A 24,531-nucleotide genomic window follows, 5' to 3' on the forward strand; every position below is an offset into this window, starting at 1 on the left:
GGCAGGCTCTTGTGTGAGAAAGGTGTCATGGTTGGGAATGCGCATGCGAGTGGTCCTCCTCAATGGGACAGTGGGAACCCATTGTGCCTGCCGGCTCAGAAGCCTATGTGTCTGAGTTAAGGCGAGGACACTTCAGCAAGGAGGGGTGCATGGCAGCAACAGTGGGTCGAGTGAGGAAGGGGGTGAAGGGAAGGTGAAGAGATCACCTCCTGAATGGGCTACGCCTCCTCAGTTGTACAGAGGCAGAGCTGTCACCGTCAAAGGTACTGGAGCCTTGGCCCTCAACCTCCTCTGAATGCAAATCACTAGGGCCTTCTGCAAGTCCCAGTCTGTCTCCTTCTCTTCATCCTCATCACTCCAGAAACATATCACAGGACTCATGACACCTAGCCACAGTGGCACTGTCAGTATGCCCCTGAATGCCAGCTGCTGGTTGGGGAGAATGGTGTTGCACTCAGGTTTTGGCTTGCAGGCTTCTCACGGGCATCTGGTTGGCCACTGTGAGAAATGGATGCTAGATGATCATGATGATGTCTTACAATTATATCCTGCCTTTCTTCCAAGGAGCTCAAGGTGGTGTATGTGGTTCTTTCCTCATTTTGGCCTCACAAAAACCCTGGGCGGTAGGTTAGGCTTAGAGGCACTGACTGTCCTAAGGTCACCCAGTAAGCTTCATAGTTGAGTGGGGATTTGAACCCTGGTCTCCCAGGACATAATCCAACACCCTAACCATTACACCATACTGGCTCTCTTAGATATTCTTATGCATCAGCAGGCTCAGGCAACTCCAAGGTTTACAGAAGAAGAAAATATTAAGGAAAAAAACCTAAGTAAATCTCTGTCTCTGTGTGTACACACACACACACCTAAACAGCCTAATGAGTCTGGGCATACTCAGTGGCCACGGACTGCTGACTGACTCAGGGGTGGGGATGGAAAATGGGGTGAGGGCTGATTAGAATGGAATATTGTGGTGTAGGGCACTGTTCTTCAACCTTGGGTCCCCAGATGTTGCAGGATTGCAACTCCCATGATCCTTGGCCATTGGCTATGCTGGCTGAGGTTGATGGGAGTTGTAGTCCAACAACATATGGGACCCAAGGTTGAAGAACAAGGGGCCTAAGGTTGAAGAGCACCTTACGCTGTACTATGGTGTTGGAATATCATTCCTCACAGCATTTTGTTGGAGATCTCGCTGGTTAATGTCAACTGTCCAGGCTGCTATTAAAGGCACAGCTACAGAAGTGAGTTGAAAAGTTGTCAGCCCCATACAGCAACCAGACAATAAGATAATAGAAGTAGATCCCATTTAAAGAAAAGTTTCAGGTTGGCATGAATAATGTCTAAATAGTCACAAATTTAAAAAAGCACTCTTCCAAGCAAACTCTGAAATATGAAGGAGCAAAGGTGACCTTTGGATTACCTGAACTGCAGATAAATGGAGCATTATGATTATGAATGGTGCAGCAACCTTTGTAATGCAACAAAGTCAAAAGGATAGTGATTACAATTGTGCATTTTGTTATTACAAGTAAGATTAATCGTGACATGTGCAGGCCTGATTTACACAGGCAGTGAAATGAGATAGTGGAGTAGAGAGTGGCACCTTGGACTGCAGGTGGCGAATTGCATGTTAATTTTTTTTGTAAGTAAAAACTTCCAGCAATCAGGGAACTAGCACACCGGGGATAAAATGTATCATTTGGCCCATTCCCTGCTGTGCTCAGTTTCTATTTTCTCAGAGTTTTCTTTTTACAAAGAGGAGCATTCCAAAATACAGTCTTCCCCACTTGCAGTCGACTGCTGTTAACAGTCTCACGCTGCTGCATGTGTACGTGCAGCCTGGGTGGGTGGAGAGTAGGGACAGGGGAGAAGTTTGATTTAGTCTGCATTTAAAGCCAAATCTAATGAAACCCACACTTTCTGAAACACTGTAAGAACTAAAACACAGCCATCCCTCGAAATTTGCACTTATCTGAATTTTATGACGTGGTTCTCCAACAATGTTTAGAAAAATGCATACATTCGGGGAAAGTGTGCATAAAATCAATATATTTGTAAAAGTAGCAAACAAAAATGCATTATTATATCAGGAGACATTGCTTGCAAAAATGTGGACATTTGTTGAAACTGCATACAAAAATGTCTTTATTAGGAGATTTTCACCCTAAAATGCTGAAGAATTTTCATGTGGATTTTTTTTTAAATCGCAGATTGCTGTAGAAATGTGGAAAACTGAACTTAAGATAGGAAAAATGAGAAAGTAAGAGAGAACTAAAATTGACAATCTTCCATCCCTAGTGGGGAGAGGATCTGTCCCTACTGGTGGTAGTAGGATCGAGAGAAATGCAGCTATTGTCAAGATCACCTCCTGGGAATCTTGTAAAGCTGGAAAATGTCCAGAAAATGGCAAACAAAATGATCAAGGGACAGGAGCAACTCCCCTGTGAGGAAATCTTGCAACATTTGAGGGTTTTTTGTTTTAAAAAAGGCACATAAGGAGGCAGGGAAGAGCACATGATAAGGGTGTGTAAAATCATACATGATGTGGAGAAAGTGGATAGAAATACGTTTTTCTTCATCTTTCATAATACTAGAACTTTGGATCATCCAGCTTCCCATAATATAAGGATCTATCTGGTTGGTCACTATGAGAACGGGATGCTGGACAAGTTGGGCCTGATCCAGCAGGCTCTGCTTATTTTCTTATGAGCTATAAGAGGGCATTTATATCCAGTTAAGGCCAGGCTGATCTTTTCTTTGCTGATGTTTTTGCTTGAGTAGCAGTTGGTGGCCATAGGAGAGTCTGTTTGCTTCCACTATGCCCTGTTCATATATCTGTAAAGAAAACAGATATTACAAAGGCACCAATGGGAGGGGCCATATAGCTTAGATTCCAGGTTCAATCTGTGGCACCTCTTCTTCTTCTTCTTCTTCTTCTTCTGATGAGGATGATGATGATGATGATGATGATGATTGTCAGGTAGGAGGTAATGTGAAACACCTCTGCTGGAGAAATCCTGTCAGAGTACAGAATACCAGACCAGAATGACAAAGGCAACTTCTAATACACCATAAATCTCCAGTGCTGTCTCACCCTAAGTGAACTAAATGTAGTGTTGTCTTGGAACCTCTCACTACAGGGGAACTGAGGCTAGTGAGTAACAATGGGTGGTATTCAACATTAGTCCAAGTCAGAGTAGACTCATTGAGGCTAATAGACAATGGCTAATTTGGGCTTATTAATGTCAGTGGATATACTCTGAGAAAGAATTAGTTGAAAACAAGCCATTTTTTTTGTTAATATTAGTGATTGTGAGTAAATCATATTATATGGGGTGGTCTTTCAGGGGTGAGGATGATGATCCTTGGGTTCTTTTAGGCAGAGCTTGGAAAAGTTACTTTTTTGAACTACAACTCCCATCAACCCCAGCCAGCATGGCCACTGGATTGGGCTGATGGGAGTTGTAGTTCAAAAAAGTAACTTTTCCAGGCTCTGCTTTTAGGTATCATTTAGATCACTACTTCTCCACTTTTTTTTGCACAGTTTTCCTTTTTAAGACAATGCTTTCTTTGTTCTTATCCTTGCCACTTTGCAGGCCAGTACAACGTTTCATAACATGTTATGGGAAAAGATGTGTCGTCCATCACTGTGATAATTTGATGAGCAGACTGATTCACTTATCTGGAATTACCCATTAACAAGAGCATTATTTCATTAACAGGAGCAATAATTTCATTTTGTAGCACAGATAATCAAATCACACTCTGTTAATTAATATACAGCTTCTGGGCCCAGATCTGCACATGCAGCCTCTCATTTGTTGTGTGTGTATTTTTTTTAACAAAAAACTTTAAATATGCTATTATAGTCATAGCCACATGCAAGCCAGCCCTCCCATTGCTGGCTTTCACAGAGGAAAAGGGCTCCTTGCATGATGTTGCATTGAGCAGGGGTTGGACTAGATGACTTCCAACATCCCTTCCAACTCTATGATTCTATGTGTGGAGCCCCATCTGTCATAGCTGGCTTATAGCTAGTTTTATGATATAGGACCCCAACCCCTCTTGGTCAGAGAAGAGTTCCAAACACTCCAAGGACTCTGAAGCCCTCCTAAAGCCCCAGCAGACAGTGAGAACTCCATTCTTGGCTCCAGACAAGGTAGGTCTGCCCTCTTCCTTTGACTCAACTCCTTCTCTGAACTACCTTCAGCTCCAGAGGGACTTCCTCCTCTGTCTTGCCATGCCCAGGCTGCAGGAGGTACTTCAACCCTGCTAGGGCCCACACATACTTATTGGAACACTGTACTCTTAAGTATAATCAAACTCTCTCTAGGGAGGAAGTGCTCTGGACCCAGATGCCTAAAAGGCTGCCTGTTCCCTTATATACCTGCCTGGACTTTGAGGTCATTGGGGATGCTGAAGTTCTCTGAGATTATACAGCCATGACAGTGGCTATATACTATATCCAGCATGGATTTTTCGCATTCCACAGTGTTAAATTGAAAATACCCCCCATGCCATTCTGCCGCTTCCCATAAGCTCATTTCAAAACAAAACAGTCCTGAACCCAGAAATGCTTGCTTAACAACCCTCTAAGTTTCCATGGTGATACACAGAACAGTCAGAGAGAATCGAGAGTTCAAAGTATAAAATGAGAAAAAAATCCAGACCCGTGTTGGGACTTTTTTCTGTCAGTGGTCTCATAATTTGTTGAAATTAATTAAAAATCAGCCATGTTCATAGAGTACCTGTAATCCAATTACTGACCTTGCTCTGTACTCTGACCTTCATCTTCGGTAGTTTAAAAGTTTAAAAAATGCATGGCTGATTTTTAATTAATTTAAGAAACTTAACATTGAAGTCTAGTGTCAGGCATGCTCGATAAGAACTGTCAGAGTTCTAAAAGCCAGACTCACAGCTGTTTCGCTTAACTAAGCAGGTGGCCACACCAACGCCAGACCTTTATTTCACTTTAGACAGACATGTCTTCCCCCAAAGAATACTGGGAAGTGTAGTTTGTGAAGGGTGCTGAGAGATGTTAGGAGACTCCTATTTCCCTGACAGAGCTCCAATGGCCAGAGTGGTTTAACAGTCAGCCTCTCTTCTGGGGATTGTAGCTCTGTGAGGGGAATAGGGTGTCTCCTAGCAACTCTCAGCAACCTTCACAAACTGTACTTCCTAGGATCCTTTGTGGGGAGCCATGACTGTCTAAAGTGTAATAATGTTCTGGTGTGGATGTGACCAGGGACAGCTTTGGTTTAAATTTGAGTGGGAAGCTACATGTGCCTTCTGTAGAATAAAAAGGTGGGGAAAACGTTGAAAAACAATTATACAATGTTTTCCTTTTGGAAAGGAAAGGGGCTTTCCCTTTGCCCAGTGTTCAACCATCCACCCAATCCCCTCCCCCTCCCTCCCCTCCCCCTCCCCTTCCTCCTCTCCCCTCCCTGCCCCTCCCCTAAGTCAGTTTCACCTATCCTAAGCATGATTGCACAGGAGTAAATCCCACTGAACTCAAAAAGCAAACAAATGAACCAACCTGCCTCCCCTCCTCCTCCCTCCTCCCTCCCATCACCTCGCTTTTGCCCCTTCCCTCCCCCTTCCGTTCCCCTCCCCCTCCCCTCCCCTCCCCTCCCCCTCCCCCTCGGTCAGTTTTACCTATTCTAAGCATGATTGCACTGGAGTAAATCCCATTGAACTCAATAAGCATGCAAATGATCAGACCCGCCTTCCCCTCCCCTTCCTCTCCTTCTCCCTCTCTCCTCCTCCCCTTCTCCTCCTCCTCCTTATTTGATTTATATCCTGCCCTTCCTCCCAGCCGGAGCGCAGGGCAGCAAACAAAAGCACTAGAAACACTAAAACATCATAAAAACAAACTTTAAAACACATTAAAACAAAACATCTTCAAAAAACGTTCAAACCATCCCAGATTAAAAACCTAAATTGTGTTTGCATTTTTACAAATTTGTAGGGCAGTGCAATATCTCAAAGGGGAGGTCAGGTCTCCTGCTCCCCTGATGCATTCACTATAGCTGCCCAATTTCCCTGCTTTTTAAGGTTTGATAGAAATATATGTTGGCTATAGGGATGTTCTTAAACTGCAAGGCTTTTTTGCCTATTAGTGAATATAGTATGTGGTGACTAGTGAAAGGGCATTCTCAATAGTGGCACCCCAACTCTGGAATGCTCACCCCTGTCTAACTTTGTCTAACTTCACAAAGCTGGTCAGCTCCATACTAGTCCTTGAGCAACGCTCTTAGCTACCTTCTGATGAGTCGAGATTTAATGTTGTCTTTAAGTCCTACTCAGAGTAGACACCACTGAAATTAATGAACCTAAGTTAGTCATATATATTAACTTTGATGGGTCCACTCTGAGTAGGACTAACATGGAATTACTACACTCAGTCTAATCCTGAACTTTGTTCCACAGGCAGCTCTTCATTGTCCTGTCTGTTAGTTGTCTGCATCTTGACTTAGTTTTCATGAATCCTCTTCTCCCTGGTTCTAGCTTTTACAGGAGTCTTTTACACTCCATGAATTAGATAGATAATCCTACTTATTTATTTATTTAATTAATTTATTAGTCGCCCATCTGGCTGGTTGTCCAGCCACTCTGGGCGACGTACAAGATAAAACAATACATTAAAACATTAAAATTTAAAACCATAACAGTAAGAAACCTAACCCACCCCAAAAGCCTGCCTGGAGAGCCAGGTCTTCAAGGCCCGGCGGAAGCTTATCATAGAAGGGGCATGGCGGAGATCATTTGGGAGAGAGTTCCACAGGGTGGGGGCCACTATTGAAAAAGCCCTCTCTCTAGTCCTCGCTTAAATTGGCCCCTGTGCATACAGCATTAGCACACTAGGAACCCCTACTTAGGGTACCTGCTGTGCTGGTATGCTAATGTTGCATGCGTGAGAACTAGAAAATGGCATACCCTTAAACATCACACTAGCCTACACAAATAACCCCATAAAAGTAAGTTTCTTTTTAGACAGACTCCAGATCCCATCAAACAAAATAGGATGGGATAAATATGCACAAGGTTGATTTGTAAGAAGTGGTAGAAATAATTACCTTATTGCATATTCTTATATCTTACATTGTTGGTTAGTTACAATGGAATCCAGTACACATCTGTTCAGAAGTAAGCCCCATTGAGTTCAATGGGATATTCTCAGGTAAGTATTTGAGTGCATACATAAGGGATGATTCCTCTCTGATTACAGCAAGACAAAAATCAATTTGAAGCAGAAATTCTGCTTGATGGGTAAATGTTCCAGAACATTAACTTTGTAGGTTTCTTTATTACTAAATATCTATCTTAGCACAGAGGCTACATTTTTTAAAACAAAAACAACACTTGACCTTATACAAAGCTGTTAGCATTATTCCCTATCAATGATTGTCTGTAACCATCTGGAGTGTGAAATTTTAATCTGTCTGTTTAAATGTTATAGTGAAGGCATTTACGTATGAGGTCTTGCCCTCTGAATTGTGAAGATGTTGGCCTCATACTCTGGTGCATATAGATGTGCCACACACACACATGCACGCATGCACACACATTTCTCATGATCAGTGACTCATACAATGAAGCTGTATGCTTTTCAAAAATGTTTTTGCTGCTGGGAGCTTTAAACATACCAGCCACTTAAACGTACTGTGGTTTTTTTTACTGATCAGTATTTATGCGTTTTCCTGTGGGTGACAATAAACCACCTGAAAATGACAAAGTTCAAGGATCTAAACTTGATGTTTAAAAAGCTCCCAGCACAATAGATGTCAACATGTCCTAGATCTGGACCCGAAGATGGTTTCTGTGTTGCACAGAAAGGAACATTTCACCAGATGCTATTTTTCAATGACAGGATAAACCATATTTGGGAGGATTTTTCTTTGATTCAACACTTACTGGTATAGAAGCTCTCTCTGGCTGTGTTCATAGTGGGGATTAATGAATCTCCTCAGACCACCCTGACTGGCAATCCCCTCAGGCACACAGGTGGGTAATGGGAAGCGACGGGTCACTTCCTCCACCCATTGAGAGGTGGGAAAAGGCAGTGAGCACTGCTCCTGTCTAAGCAGCATGAATGAGTCACCTCCTAACCTCTTTTCTCACCAGCAGCAGAATACCCCTCAGAGGAGAGAATCAGCATCCCACTGAGGAGCACCTTGCCAGGGCAAAGAATGGGCAAGGCAACAGCATGCACAGGTGCCTCCAGTCTCCAGACCCACCAATGCAAAAAGGTGCAGCACAACTCTTGTTGACTTTAGCAACCGCTGGAAGGACTCTCCTACCCTTTGGGCTGCCAGAAACCTAGTTGTCCAATGGCTAGGAGCAGATGGAAGCTGGGGGTGCAGAAAAGAGAGAACACCCAAAAAGACAACAGCAAACACATAGCTGCCCACAAAAAGTCGCAGTATTAGGATAAGGCCTGGTAGAGAATTCTGGACAAAACAGGATTCTACCCTGGGCAGTCCCACCAAATGTTATTGTCACGGCAGGCTTGAATGCCTCTGGTGCTCGGCCAGTTTGGATGCTGCTGGCCTAGGCTCTACAGTGCTAGAAAGGAAGCCAGAATAGCTCTTAAAAAGAGCAGTCTGAAAAGGATTTTGATAGGGTAACCCATAAAAATGGGATAGGATGTAGGTAGGGGGTGGAATTTTTAGCTGCAGAGCTATTGTCAAATTTTTCCATGTGAGCAGCTAAAACTGAGATGTCTGTTTGGGAAAATGCTTTTAAAACAGATTGTTGTCAATTACACAAGCCAGATTGGTGAAATGTATATGGTTTTTTTTGTAAAATAAAAATCTGGACAGAAGTGTGCTACAGTGCTGGGAAGAGGAGGTACACACCTTTCAGATTGGGCAGGGGAGGTGAGGGTGGGCAGACATAGTCCATGCAAGAGCATTGATGGAATACACTCCAACAACACTCTGAATAGCAATGGAAATGTGTGTGTAGAATGGATTGTTTTGTGTCGGCAACAAAATATTGAATATTATTGGTGAGAAAATATAATTTCCCTGCAATAGAAGTACTTTCTTGGAGAAAGTCCTCTAAAGGAGACAGAGAAGCCGGTGACTTCCGGGAAGGGTTGCTTTGCCTGTGCTGCCTCTGAGCGAGCTCTCGTCTCAGAAGAAGCTTTTTCAGCTTTAAAATTAGTCAGAACGCTCTTTTTGACTGATAAAGATTTTCTCCCGGGCAGGGAGAAACGTAGAGATCAACCCCAAAGCCTGTTTTTGTGGGGAGGACTGGATTTCATTTATTTATGAGAGAAAGTTCAAACTGCAATGCCGGACGGACTTTCATCAAGCTCTACCTGATTACAGCGACACGTTTATCTTTTCTTTAAAGAAAAAACGGACTCTAACAGGCAGATAAGCATCCTTCTTTCTATCTTCTTTTTCCACTTGGCTTAAATTGGTGCAGCAAAAAAGAGATTTGTCAATGAATCAGCTGTGAAGAAATTCTAGATGAGTGCTTTTCTCTTTCACTAACGAAATTAAGGAGGAAAGAAATTGAAAAAGCTTATCTTTGTTTTTATCGCAAAAAGCTGTCCTGGAGGTGCATTCTAAAGATATCAACGGAAGAGGGATTTCTATTTCGAGGAGGGGGGGGGAATTTTTTTTTTGTGGTCTATTTCATTTTGACGAATCTGCTTGTTCACGACGCCACTAATTGTTTTGATGTTGGGAACTAAGTTTGTTTTGTATTCCTGAACACATAGAGATAAGGCAGGCTGTATTGTCTACACTGATACAAGCAAGCCTGAAATATTAACCCAATTGTGGCTGAAATAATTTTTGTCTCTGTGGTTTTAAGAATGACAACCAGGAAAGTGAATGAGACCATGGAAGAAATTATGTTTCAGAAAATAATGGGTGAGATTGAGATAACGAAACAAACCCTGAGACAGGGTAGACAGGAGATGAAAATTGAACTTAACAAAATGACGCAGGAGCTTAAAGAAATAGTGGATTCTGTGAGAGAGGAGTTTGATGGGATAGGGAAGCTACAAGACCTGGAGATTGGAACAAATGTGAAATGTGAAAAAGATTTGGATTTTATGGATGTTAGAAATAAAGTTGACTGTTTGGAATTCAACGTTGTCTCTGAAGAAATTAATGAAGATTTTGGTGGTAAAGTTATCAATGTCTTGGATAATTTTCTGGACTGGAATGATGTGATGGAGTTTGACATAGAAAAAATCTATGGAGTTGGCTACAGATATGTGACAGTGGAGAAACTCTTAAGAGATGAGCCAATGCATTTTGTAAAAAAGAAGAACAGGGATATGACTTTGCAGCAATACTTCAGCAACATATTCAGAATTCTTGACTGGAATGATGTGATGGGGCTTGACATGGAAAAAATTTATGGAATTAACTACAAATATGTGACAGAGCAGAGATGTACCCAGAGCAGAGATGTGACTTTACAACAATATTTCAACAACATATTCAGAATTGATGGCAAAGACATATTTGTGATGGGGGAAATTCCCATCAGACTCTTGTTATATGACTATGGCTACGACAGCAAGATCATCGTGGGATACTGATAATGGACGAATGGATACTGAAACCACTGGATTTAACAGGACTATTGAAGATGGAATTAATATTGATAATGGAAGAATGGTTATGGAAATTATTGGACTTAACAGATTTGACGAGATGGATTAATTGATATGTTTACTTGGACTATGGCTATGACAACAAGATTATTATGGGATATTGATAACGAAAGAATGGCTACTGAAATTACTGGACTTAACAGGATTATTGAAGATGGAAGATGGAGTTAATATAGATAATGGAAGAATGGCTATTGAAATTATTGGGCCTAACAGATTTGAATTAGATGAATTAAGCGTTATGTTTATTTGGAGAAAAATTGAAAGATATATCTTTCAAGGAATTGAAACCTCTCTTTGACTTTTTGTGGAAAGAATAAAATAATGTTTATGAGATTTGATGATTAATTAAGATAACTACTGGAGGAAAGTGATTTTATAATATAATTTTAGAGATAGGATTGTTATATATTCTAGACCTATAACTGATCTGCGACAAATCGGAAGTCGACATTTTATTTTATTGTTTAATTGTTTTTGTTTTGTTTTGTTTTTTGTCTTTGAAAATTTGAATAAAAATTAATGATAAAAAAAAATAAAGGAGACAGAGAAGCCGTCCAGGAAGAAAGATCTTCAGGTCTGGCTTTTTTTATATATGAACCTGCCTAATCCACCTAGCTCAGTATTTTTTAAAAATAATTTTATTTTCACATCTTCCATATGAGAGCTACTTAATGGGTAAATGAACCCAATCCCTTCCCTCTCTATTGCCCTTTTTCCCCTCCTTCCTCTGAGAATTGTAACTTTGTTCTTTTGTTTTCTATTACAGGTTGCTACATACTGGAACATTTCAAATTAGCCACAATATTTTAAATGTCAAGGGTACCTGTCTAGTGCTGTTATCTGATGATGATGATGCCAAAATAAAAGGCCACCATTGTGCCTCGAAACAGTCTTTGTTTTTCTTTTTCCCTTCAGCCAACTTTAATTTATGTGACTGTTTCTCTAACAAAAGCGAATTCCCAGAGCTTCCTATGCCGTTCATGCAGAGTCAGACCATCCAGCGATTTCCAATGCCTGGCTATCATTGCCCTGGCTGCTGCCAGCATTAATCCAATTAACTTCTTGTACTGTAAATCCAAGCTGTGATCCATAAAAATATTCAGTAAGGCCAATTCCGGTGTACAATGAAGAGGCTATTTTGTCAGTCTTTGTCAGGGGTGTAGTCGTCTGGAGTCACAGGGGGTCTTCGACCCCTTACTTTTTTGGGAGCAGGGTCCCAGCAGGGTCCCTATGTCCCTAGCATCCTATGAACCAATCAGCATGAAAGGGGAGTTTGTTAGCCATGCTTCCTTGTCCTTGCCTGCTGATTGGAGCCAATCAGGAGGTGTCAGCCACTGAGAAGACTCTACTCAGTAGATAATACTCTCCCCTTTCATGCTTATTGGCTCCTACGGACATCTATTGTTGTGGGAGAAGGCATTAACAAGGATTTCATTCTCAACCCTGCAGCAAAAAAAGGGGTGAGGGGCACGGCTGTGACTATCAGGAGGGACCCTGCACTTCTGAACTTGCCACTACACTACTGGTCTTTGCACTTCCTCTTTATCTCATTTCAAAAGCCAGAGATCTTCCCACATTCCCAACACATATGCAAATAGGCAGAGCTTGGAAAAGTTACTTTTTTGAACTACAACTCCCATCAGCCCTATCCAGTGGCCATGCTGGCTGGGGCTGATGGGAGTTGTAGTTCAAAAAAGTAACTTTTCCAAGCTCTGCAAATAGGAGCCTTGCATCCCGCATTGTCACCAGCATGTAGGTAAGCTTGTTTTAAAAACTCATGCTAGATAAGCAGGGGTTAAGTACCACTTTTGTATAATTTTCAGTGTCGTTTCCCTATGCCTTGTTGATACAGATTTGTATGGAAATTTTCCCTACATACCTTTCCATTCCTCATCGTCGATTGGACAATTCAGATCTTTGTCCCATAAATATTTTAGCGCTAAGTTGGAGCCCATATCACTCTCTATTAAAATTTTGTATACTTTGGAGGCCAATCCCTTTTCCTAACTCTCAAGGTTTAAAACTAATTTCCCCCCACCTGTTAAGGTCTTGTTCCCTGAGTTTTTACAGAATTATTTTGAACAAATGTGGTCAACTGGTACCACAAGAGCCAGGGTAAACCAGATTCGTTAAGGCTTGTCCTCCAAGCATCCCATGGAAGTGGTGCACCATCTGTATAATAGTCTTTTAATCTAAAAGGGTTGTTGTCAATGACGATTTTGCCATTTAGCTCCCTGTCCTTTTTATAAACTTCCGGACGGTTACAAATAGGAATAATTGATGAAATTATTCATCAATCCAGCAAGAAAAGTTCATTTCTGTACTGCTACACCTTGAAAATAGGAATCAATGTTGTATCTGAATTTCTAGCTCCTTTCCTAACATCCTGTTTGATACATGGGATACCCTTTGGGTTGTGTTGTTTCAATAAATCTCTGTCTATATGAACCGAATGCTTATCTGATTTGAGATCCATATATGAGGGGAGATGATGTATCTGGAAAGTTTCCAGATAATATAAAAATAAATTAAGGCCACCCCAACTTCCCTCCTTAGACCCCCTGTATCTGTGATGTTTTGCCATTCATGGTCTATTCTAATAATAATAATAGTTGGTTGTTTACAGGATTTCTCATAGGCCTGATTCTGTTTCTTTTGTTATGGGATATTCTCAGTTCAATGTAAGCAATCATTTTCAGGAACAAAGGTACTAAACTGACAAATTGAGTGTTTTCAAAAACAAACAAAAATAACTGAGTTTGATAGCGCCCATTTTCGTCTTCAGGATTGCCATTTCCCACAGTACCCAATCCTACCTCTTCCTACTTTATGTGTTATTTATGCTCTCTGAATGCTCTCTGGAGTACGGTGTTAAGGTTCAGATTGAGCGCTCATAAAGCAACATCCAGGAGTTACCCATTACATTGCAGCATTCGCTGTCTTAAATAAGCCAAACACCCCAATGCAAAAAAAAAGTGTTTCCCGCAAATTAATGCCCTGGTGAAACCTTCTTTTTGGGGGGAATTTTCACCCCACCCGACACTGAATAATATTTCTCCCTCTTGCCCTTTTTTTTTGTTATGATTGTCTTTTCTGTGAAAAATGTTGCACACGGCATTGAGAGAGGAACGTGTAAGTACTCATTGTGGAAATCGCCAGTGGTTCATGCTGAGAGCACACAAAACTCTCTGCTAAATGGGAAATGGTGACTCACTCTGCAAAGGTTAATGCCTCCCGGTTGGAGTTCAGTTATGGGGAGCAATGTCACTGGAGGCCATTGTCTTTTGTTAACATGGTCGTTTTCCCCAGTAGGAAGGATTATAGAGCAAAGGTGAGCAAAACGTCACCCTCTTGTAAACATAAATCTAAACTTAGACAAGATTTTTAAAACAGACAATTGGAATAGTGCCCTCTTCCTTTATCTTTTTAAATTGTTTTTCCTCAGGTTATTAGAGAGCCCGTGGGAGGACATTTTTTCCCTTCAAAATGAGATAAGCAGAATACGCTTTCTCACATTTTGGCAGTGCTCTTTATATTGTTTCAGAAATGTCATTGGTGGGAGAAATATTTGAGTGATATTAATCCTGTTACTAGTCCGGGCCAGCTCCTCTTAGACCTTCATCATGTTGCTTTTGTAGTCTTCTGATTTTTGATACAACTCTTTGTAATTACAAGAGGACCCTGGAACAAAATGCACTCCTGTTTACTGTTCCCATCAGCCAGCTATGCCCCCTTTAAGGATATTCCATTCTATTCCCCCTCTCCAAGTCCAATAATCAGCCAACATTCTGTGGCCGCTGAACATGCTCAGTCCTCATTGGCCTGTTTTGGGGGGGTGTCTTCTCCCCTTTAGAATTCCACCCCTCCAGCTTTTTTGTTGCAGTTTTGCAAACCTTTGGGTTCCCCCAAGTTGGTTGATATCTCCATCTTGTGCGTGGGTACTGCTGCTTTGGCTGTATAAGGATCCACACTCCGAGAATTGAGTGCACTATTTGTATATGTGAGTTTCTTTTCTCAGAATAAGAACAGTGTGGCAAATGTGGCAGGCACACATGTTATGACAGCATCTCCATATAACCGTGGGGAAGGGCAAGAGATAATGTCCTTTTAATGGCTAATTCTCTGTTAAGGGGAAACACTCTGATAAATGATGAGTTTAGGGAGTGGAAAGAATACATGAGGACTCCGTATATGTCTATATTTATTTATTTATTTAATCTATTTCTATGTCGCCTTTTGGCCAAAAGGCCCTCAAGGCGGCTCACAAAAAAAATAAACGCAAATACAAAATCCACATCAAAAAAGAATACAGTGCACAAAAATTTAAATATTTAAATAACAAAATATTAACATTGTTAAAAAAAACAAGGTTCTTTACAGGCCTAAAGATAGTCTCTCCCAAAATGTAGTACTGCCACTTCAAGAATTTTAGTCCTCTATATGATACAGAATGATATACAGGCAGAGTAGGAGGGAAACAAGTTGGCACATAGGTTGGCAGTGTTTTGTCCTAAAGCAGCATCAGTCCCCACAAAGTAATGACAGCAATCACACAGCCCATTCCCAAAGCTGCTTCCTCTGAAAACTCAAGGTATTTCTCTCCTCTCCCTGCTTCTGTTTTCTTCTGGTCAAAAATTCAAATTGCACAAAGTATTTCTTTAAGGTAGACAACTGTGGATGCAGGTACCTTCCACAATGGTTTCTTTTATATGAAAACTAGCTTGATGGAATATGGTTCGTTAAAAAACACATATTGTTCGTCATCAGTGAGATGATTATGCAAGGATCCAGACAGAGAAGGCATTATGATATTGAACTGTGCGTGGAATGGATCCTTCAGACTGTGGCCACTAGTTTGAGTGGATACTCAATGAGCTGCTCTGGATAGAGTGGCAGACCTGGGTCATGAAACCTATTACTTAAACCTTTTTTGTTTAGGGAAGCCTACCCAGACATGTAGATCTGATATGTATTTTCACATGTAATTTTATTTATCTATATTTTTAAAAAACTGCTGATTTGACAAATTTGAAAATTTGAGGTAATCTGATGTTAACATCTGATTTTATTGGTATTTTAATGTATATGTTATGTAAACCGCTTAGAGGTTTTGATGATGAAGCAATATGTAAATCCTGTTAAATAAATAAAAATCCCCCCCGCTTATCCCTGATCCCACCTCCCTCTCCTTCCTCTGGTGTCTCCCCTATATTACATTATACACTGTAAGCCTCTCAGGGCAGGGACCAGGAACATAGGACGTTGCCTTATACTGAATCAGACCATTAGCCTATCTGGCTCAGCACTGTCTACAATGATTGGCAGAGCTGTCCAAGGTTTCAGGAAGGGTCTCTTCCACCCCTACCTGGAGATTCCAGAGATTGAACCTGTGAACTTCTGTACTCAAAGCAAATGCTCTACAACTGACTTATGTCCTTTCATATTGCCTTCTTGTACTTTGAAAAGTGCCGAACACATTGATAGTGTACTACTTCTACTTTGTAAATAGCACCCTCTTCCTTTCCTTTTTTATTGCTTTTTCTAAGGTTATTAGAAAACCTGTGGGAGAATTTGCAGGTCCTTTTTTTCTCCATAATGAAATCAGCAGGATTAACCTTTTCACACTTTGACAGTGCTCTTTATATTGTTTTGGAAATGCCATAGGTGGGATGATGATGATGTGATCGTCCTATTCTGCCTCAGAGGATCCTGAACTCCCTGGAGGAAATGTGAGATACAAATATATATCATAATGTTGTTATATCTACCTCAATTGAGTGGCGAGAAGTTCCAGAGGTGCAGTGTTTGTCCAGGTTTGATTTCATTTGGAAGGAGACCACTGGAGGCTTATTGGCATTTTGTAATATTTGACCTTATTTACAAATGTACAGGTTGTGCAAAAGTAGAGATGCAGCTTATAAACACTCCAACTGACAGCCAAAGCCCACTTTTCTTACATCAGATTTCCAAAGAGGAAGAGAGCAGGACCTTAAAATGCAATTAGCTTACAAAGCCCAAACTCAGTTCTCCCGTAAGCCCTCTTTAGGTGTTCAAAAATAACATTTCTAAGGGACCCTCCAGACTGGTTTTCTTTTTCAGTCGTATTCTGCAGTTTGTCATTGACATAATAATAGTGCATTGGGGCAGATTTATACTGGACCATCCACACATCATTTTATTTTATTAGTTCTGTGAAGCTTCCACAAAGTTACTGCATTATTGCCACCTGGAGGGGCACTCTTCCATTGTGGCACAACAAAAGCAGGACAAAAAGAAAACCTGGAGATTTGTAGTATTAAATGTTACAGGATTTCAGCTGAAAGCTAAAGGACATGCACTGACAGGAAACAAAACAGTCTGTCTACCCCAAAGCATTTGAAGGTGCAGACAGTATTGAAAGCAGGACTGTGTATGCCTGCCCCAATACCATCATGAGCACAAATCATCATGGATGCACACTAAAAAGAATGTCTAGGAAGGGCCCTAAGTGTGCTCAACAGAATGCACTGAGAGGTCTCTCCAGAATGGGGAACCCTAGATTATCAGGCTTCCCTACAGAAAGGCTTCTGAGTAGTGTGCTTGGCTGAATGCACCTAGAAGCCCCTTCTGACCTTCCTGCTCAATGTGGAAAGGTTGGGGTAGAGCAGGTACACAGTCTGCATTCCCCTCCACACTTTGAGCCATCACACATTCCTTTGGAATGCCTGGAAGTTTTGGTCTCACTTGAAAACTGCCATCTGCTGTTCTTTTAATGCACAGATATCTTGATTGTATCACCCTTAGATAGGAGAAGGGGCAGAAGAGCATGCCCCCTTTCAGGTACTTGGCAATTTTGTCAAGGCTATAATTTATTTACACAATATTAAGGGAGTCCCCAATAGTCCTTCTGGCTCCATTAAACTTCTCATGTGCAAATCCTCAATCTTAAAACAACAGTTTCATTTATTTATGTATTTGCCTACAGCACATGTATGACACTCAATAACTTAAATGTTCTCCGGGCACTGAAGAATGTAATTTATGTTGGAATATGTGGTTCAACTTGAACTGGTGGGTTGGGTCTGCATGGGGTTAAAAAGGGTAGATAGAGAGGAGACCTCCTGATTCGTAGGCTATACCTATCCTTTGATATCCTACTAACTCTTCCTTTCTTTGTAAACTGTTGTTCTTAGGATGCTGACCACATCTTCTGGCTCCTTCTTAATTCTCTTGAGGGAGAGAGAAGACCTCTTTGTCTGTTTCTCTCCTCACAGCATGAGGGCAAACACTAGGCTTAGGGTTTGCATCTCCAACTTAGCTAGTTAGCTAGATGTAGAACTCTTTCCTATCAAGTATGTACTTCCAGAACAAAGCAGTTCTTTCTTATTTTGAAGTTTAAAAGTCTCAGTGTGACTAATTCCAGGGAAGGTGTAATATTTAGCAAGGATTCAAACACACAAAGCTCACTCAGGTGCTTTTTGCTACTCTGCAACAATTTATAGCATTTTTTTTAAACAAAAAAATGAAGAAATAAAACCACTACCAGCAAATCATATTAAACAGATTTCTTTTGGATATACTTTTTTATTGAAAAGCTAAGTATTTTACTTTGTGCTGAAAGGACCATAATATGTCCTAATATAATAGTCAGCTGACTAGGGGTGGAAATTTGGGTCCTCTCAGTTTCTCATTTTTCCAATTTTAAATTCAGTTCTCTACATCTCTGCAGCAATTTGCATTTTTTTTTAAAAAATCATGAAAATTCTTCAGCATTTTAGTGTGAATTTCACACATGTTAGTGTGAATTGTCTGCAGTTTTGTCTAAAGTACACATTTTTGCAAGCGGTTTATCCTAACATAATAGCATTTTGTATGCTATTTTTCACCAAGATATTCATTTTTATGTACACTTACCCCAACCTATGCATTTTTGTAAACACTATTCAGTTAGAGAACTGCATTGCAAAATTTAGATAAGTACAAATTTTGAAGCATGGCTGTGCTTTGGTTCTCATATTGTTTTGGAAAGTGCGAATTTGACAGATTCGGCTTTAAACATGAACTGAATCAAATTTCTCCCCCATCCCTACAGGTGAATCTCTCTGGGGAGGGCCTTCCATAATTGGGGTGCCACCACCAGAAGGGTCCTCTCCCCTTTAGTCACCAGATACATCTCATTTGTTGGGGGCAAGTGGAGAAGGGACTCCGAAGATGATCTCTTCTTTTTGTTGTTTTTCTCTCTGGGCTCCTTTTGGGAGGAAGAGTGGGCTATACATTTAATAAATCATCATCATTATCAAAGGGTCCATGTAGTGTTGTTGTCATCTATTATGCAACCTGGTCCTAAGCCAACTTGGCACCACACCTCTTAGGGACAACTTGGACTTGAAAGTAAAGTATGGGTGGATGGGATGGGGCAATATAAATTAGCCCTGTTACATTATCTATCTGCGTCTCAGCTATCTAACTCAACTTCCAGTCCTCCCCACTGCCCTTGAGTTAAGCAATACGAGGAATTCATTTTTAAATACACAGGGGGAAGAAACATGTTCAGCATGTAATGTTATGTGCATTAGGGTGTTTGAAGAGAAGACAAGCACCATAGAAAAATGTCAAGGGTGAGGTGGGTGGGTGGAAATCTAGGATAACTATTTTGAAAGTGAGCCTTTAGAGATACACATAATAGAAACAGCTATCCTTTCATGGACAAATAAGAAGAACTAAATGAAAATGGACTGCCTTCAAGTCGATCCCGACTTATGGCAACCCTATGAATAAGGTTTTCATGGTAAGTGGTATTCAGAGGGGGTTTACCATTGCCTCCCTCTGAGGCTGAGAGGCACTGACTGGCCCAAGATCACCCAGTGAGCTTCATGGCTATGTGAGGATTTAAACCGTGGTCTCCCAGGTTGTAGTCCAACACCTTAACCACTAAATAAGCAAAGGCAAATTTCCTGAATCTCACCTCGCAGCTGAGTAAGCTGAGATGCCAAGGAAGATTAATTTTATATATGCACATTTTGGAAGAGAAAATAATACATTTGTTTTTGCATGGGCAACCTCTTAAAGATGGATTACAGCCTGGTGCTAAATAAATAAATAAATAGCTGAATGCAATGTGAATGAGTTTTTGCACAGAGAAAGCTTTCAAGATGTTTACTGCCATCAACTACCCAAAATAATATTTGTTTATGATTCAGTGGGATTAATGTTCCCTTCAGCTGTAGCAGAGTTGGAAAGAGAATCCCAACTGTCTCACTGTATTTATGGTGACAGATGGACAGGGCACAGTGAAAGTCTATTAAGAGAAAAAGCCATTCTCAAAGATAATGGTGTAGCGGAGGGGAAGAGCAGGGGAATGCATTTCCTGGACTTTTTCAGAGTAGGAGTGATGATGTCATTTGTTGGCGTGTCAGAGTAACTGACTGATGCCCCTTGCTTTGGCTGGTGAATGAGGGGGAATAATGAGGCTTTCAAATTTGTTTGTTATGGATTAAGCATACAGCTTTTGTCCCCATCCTGTTGCCCTCCAGATGTTTTAGACTACAACTCTTGTCAGCTCGTCATCCAAAACACCTGGATGGCATCAGTTTGGGGAAGACTAGCACAGAGGAAGCATAGAGGAAGTCAGAGAATGAGAAAAACAATCAAGCAGAGGCTATCTACTTCTTTCCTTTTCTTTGATGAAGTTCCTTCACAGCTGCAGTTTAAATGATAACAGTTATCTGCAAGATTGTTTGAATTTCTAATTAAAAGCTAAAGGTTGCATTCCAGTAGCCTGGAAGTATTTTGCTAAACTTGATGTGTTATACAAGTTGAACCCATGCAGTCAGAAGTAATAACCACTGAGGTAAATGCAGCATACCCCTGGGAAACTCTGATTGTATATATACAATGTGTACATGGATCAATACAGCTGCATAAAGTTTTGGACTCTGCTTGGGGCCCCAGCAGTGGATTCTCCTAAGAGGTGTGGCTATGGTGAACTCTGGCACTTCAAAATCTATCACTGCGCCATCCCCAACCTGCCCAAACCTTTATCCTTGCTGCTTTCCAAATTTTTCTCCTGAGTTTTACCTGAGAGTCTGGAAGGAGATGCTTCAGGAATCCAGAGTTGGGTGGGAGAAAAAAGCAAAGGGATATAGCTGTTTTTCGTAAGTGAATAAGAGTGTTCATCCATGATGATGTATCAGTACTTCTACTTCTTGGCGATCAGTCGTGACCGAGTAAGATTGTCTTCCAAAATAAAGTCTTTAACAAAGGATCTGTCTGAATCTGTATCCACCGCCGATGTACCAGTTCATGACTAGGGGCTTCTGGATTTCACAGTCCTGCCCCCGTCGTCATTCGCTGATCGCCATGGGACTTTTGTTATGGAAGATGCCTGTGCGTGAATTTGTTTTATGTGGGGAGATCACGATCAACACACAATCTTGACAGAAAAAGGCTTTGATCCAATGGCATGGGTACCACGATGATTGGAAGTCCTTTATCTGCTGCAGCCTTCATCCGCCTTCGCAGCCGTTGTAATGTACACATTGTTATCCTCCGCCTGTTCTGCCATTGAGGACATTCTTGGATCGTTCTTTGTCTGGTTCCTCTCCCTTGACCTTACTGCCATGGGTGACCCTGCTGGGAGTACATGACTCCTGACGGCATCGCTCACAGGGTTCATTGGAACAAAACCCACTCACTGCTACAAGGTGATGATCCATGAGAGATGCGAGTACGCCTGGCCAAAAATGCTGGTTCATGTTCTAGCTGCCTTCTTTCTTATCTACTGCAGTCTTCTCCTCTCTGGCCTTCTACTGTCGTTCTTTGGCATCTCAGCTCTATCCAAAACCATTCATCTCTCATGTCTCACTGACCATGTGACAGCCCCTCCTTAAATCTTTCCATTGGCTTTCTGTCTGCTCCCAGATCCAGGGATATTGTAAGGATTAGGAAGATGATGTATGTTAAGTGCTTTGAACTCTTGGAGGTGCTATGTAAAATGCTATTATTTATAAAATTTTCAGATTTAAATTTTTAAAAAACACCATACTTCTAAAGCATGTAAGGTTTGGGGTTTATAGACAAGACCACTGCAGAAAAGTTTTGTTTGTTTTGGCTTGTTCTGATTCACTCTTTGCAGAGGCTGGGACTGACAGTGTTACCACCTAAGATGAAAACTTTTATTATTTTCCCAGGCACTTTATATTGCTTCCCTTTCCAAAGTCAAGGAGCATTCTAGGAATACAAGACTTTAAAAACATTTTTGTATGAGCATTTTTTCCTTGGTAATACTGCTACACACACCTCAGTCTCAAGTGGTGAGAGATTTTAAAAAGAAGGTCAGTAGGGACTGTGGCATCTTTGTGTTGCATGGTTTTATTTACACATAGAGAGGCTGAGCATGATGGAAAGGCTCACAGCATTAACACTCCAACAGACACCAGTCTCTTAACTAGATTTCTAAGAGAGCCCACCAGTGCTATAGCACTGGGATCTTACAGAGCACAGAATCAGGGCTTTGTGTGTTACCAGCTCCAGCTGCAAAAATTAGACTGACTATTCTTCTAGCGGGGGAAAGCTGAGTCCTGACTGATTCCCAAATGGCTATCTCCTTCCAGAATCCCCTGTCCTTTGAGAGACATCTCCTTAAGAAAGGAGGGTAGCTGACAGCTCTGCCAGGGCTATCTCCAATAGTCATGTATGTTTCGTCAACCATCTCCCAACCAATCCTCAGTCTTACAAGAGAAATCACGGGGCTGTGAGGATCCCCTTAGGTTGCATCTATACTCTCCCCCTCAAATGTACAACAGTATATAACAGTGTGCGGCAGTAGGCAAGGAATTTGCCACATGTGTTTAGTCTTTTTTTCAGCAATCTGGGGCATGGAAATAATCAGTGATGATTTGGGGAAGTGCCTTAACTGAAAGGGAGAGCACATGCTTGCATGTGGAGTGTATCAATCGCTGGCATCTTGGGTTAAAAGGATCGGGTAGCAGGTGCTGGGAAAGATCTCTGCCCTGGAGAGAACCACTTCTACCACCACAAGAGGTCAAATTTGCTTATCTTTCTAGAAGTGCCTGTCAATCTGAACACTGCCTAGGTATGATGCTTGTGTGATGAAAATTGCAGTGGCGTCACTAGGGTTGGTGTCACCCGGTGCGGCCCACAGCACCTTCTCTCTCAGACTCTGGGTGATCGAGCATGCGGCGAAGAGCACGCGCGGCCTCTAGAAGCATGCAGCCGAACGACAGGGCCCGGGAGCGCGCCGCTGCCTCGTTGTCTGCCGCCGCTTCCACCTTGTAACAGTCGAGGAAGGCAGCCGGCGCGCCACGCGACTCTCGTTGGTGCCTAGGCAGTGCCTGGGGGGGGGGCGGCTGTAGGTGTCACCCCCATCTGGTGGTGTCACCCGGTGCGGCTTGCACCGCCCTAGTGACACCCCTGGAAAATTGTGCTGTATTGTTAGAGCAGTGGTTCCCAAATCTTTTCCCCAATGGACCATTTGAACATTGCTGATGGTCTTGGTGGACCACTTAATGATTAAATACCATTTAAGAAATAAAAGAAGCAATACAACTAGAAATCAGTATTAGTATTTAATGCAAACATGCTGCAGACCAACTGAATGAAACTCATGGACCCACAGTTTGGGAACTCCTATACTAGAGGACTGACTTCACTCCCAATATATTTAGACATTACAATAATATATAATTGGTGTAAGCCGCTTTGGGGTTTTTTTTTTAATGAAAAGGTGGTATACAAGGTGTTTTGTAAAATACTTCTCACATACTAAATGAGGTTGTTTGTGCGTTTGACGGTGAGGAGCCCAATGTTCCTCTTCCCAACCTTCATTTGAAAGCTTGAATAGTTTATATCTGCACTGACTCTCTCAACACGAGCAGGAATCTCGCAAGGCATGCTAGCCAATTGCGTGTAGAATCGTGTACTCAAAGGTTTGTTTAGATCTTCTGCTGAACATGTGGCTTTTGGAGTGGGCCCAGCCGGCGGGATCCTGCTCCCCCTTCACATGTTCAGTGTGTCACCTGAACAAGGTTTTTAACAATGCAGGAAGTGCGGGTATCCTGTAACAGCTGTATTGCGGTTGGATTATTTGTGTATTGCCTATACACTGCCTTTCCTACCAGACGCCCAAAGTGGCATACTTGTTTCACTCTCCCTCGTTTTATGACAACAACCCCGCTAGATAGGTTACACTGAAAGGGAGCGCCAGGCCCAATGTCACCCAGTGCGCTTCACGAACCTGGGTCTCCCCAGTTGTAGTCCAACATTTCAACCACTAAGATTTCTGTCTCGCTCTTTCTCCTTTTTTAAAAGAGAAATTTAATCTCCCTAAAAAGCTAGGGTAATGTCCCTCAATCGAGACAGAAGGACGCTCTCTTTGGACAAATTACGTTCAGACTGAGGCTGCAATCCAATATATTTCTACTTAGATGTAAGCTCTATTGAGTTCAATGGGACTTACTCCCAGGTAAGTGTGTACTGGATTGCAGCCCTACCGTTATTACCAATCCAAACGCTGCGCCCGACTGCTCTGACTTTGAGGCAAGCCGAAAAGCCGCTAAACGCCAGGCAACACCGAACACGTGCGGAAAGGCGGAGACAACTCACGTCAGCTCCCGCCTCTCTCTTTCTCGTTCTCTTTTTACGTCGCTTCCCTGAGCTTGCTCTGCGTATGACGCACGCGTACTAATGAGACCAGTTTGCTTTACGGCGGACATCTTATCTTTGACCCCCAAACAATCATGGCGTCCGGTTTTGAAAGCGAGCGGAGTTTGGTGGCGCGTAAGGAAGAGAGGCGCCGCCAGCGCGAGGCGCTGCTACAGCAGGTGACGGACCGGCTTGTCTTGCCATCCCGTTGCTGGGCTCTTCCCCCACCCCTTTGCAAATCC

At 41.9% G+C, this 24,531-nt stretch overlaps 2 protein-coding genes across 3 annotated transcripts in view; both read left to right on the forward strand.

Annotated features, from left to right (window-relative positions):
* Window positions 1-11,490, forward strand: part of ALKBH8 (alkB homolog 8, tRNA methyltransferase) — a 116,574-nt gene extending 105,084 nt beyond the window's left edge. Inside the window, exon 13 of the mRNA XM_061628680.1 lies at window positions 11,415-11,490. Coding sequence (XP_061484664.1) covers window positions 11,415-11,444 — 30 coding nt within the window. The 3' untranslated portion in view covers window positions 11,445-11,490. The remainder of the gene's footprint in view (window positions 1-11,414) is intronic.
* Window positions 11,491-24,321: 12,831 nt separating this feature from the next.
* Window positions 24,322-24,531, forward strand: part of CWF19L2 (CWF19 like cell cycle control factor 2) — a 133,417-nt gene continuing 133,207 nt past the window's right edge. The window contains exon 1 of one of the 2 annotated variants that reach the window (XM_061628682.1): window positions 24,322-24,468. In XM_061628682.1, the coding sequence (XP_061484666.1) occupies window positions 24,385-24,468 (84 nt within the window). In that variant the 5' untranslated portion in view covers window positions 24,322-24,384. The remainder of the gene's footprint in view (window positions 24,469-24,531) is intronic. The other variant, XM_061628684.1, reaches the window with a different exon arrangement.

Source organism: Rhineura floridana, chromosome 5 (assembly GCF_030035675.1).
Source record: "Rhineura floridana isolate rRhiFlo1 chromosome 5, rRhiFlo1.hap2, whole genome shotgun sequence".
Classification (NCBI taxonomy): Eukaryota; Metazoa; Chordata; class Lepidosauria; order Squamata; family Rhineuridae; genus Rhineura; species Rhineura floridana.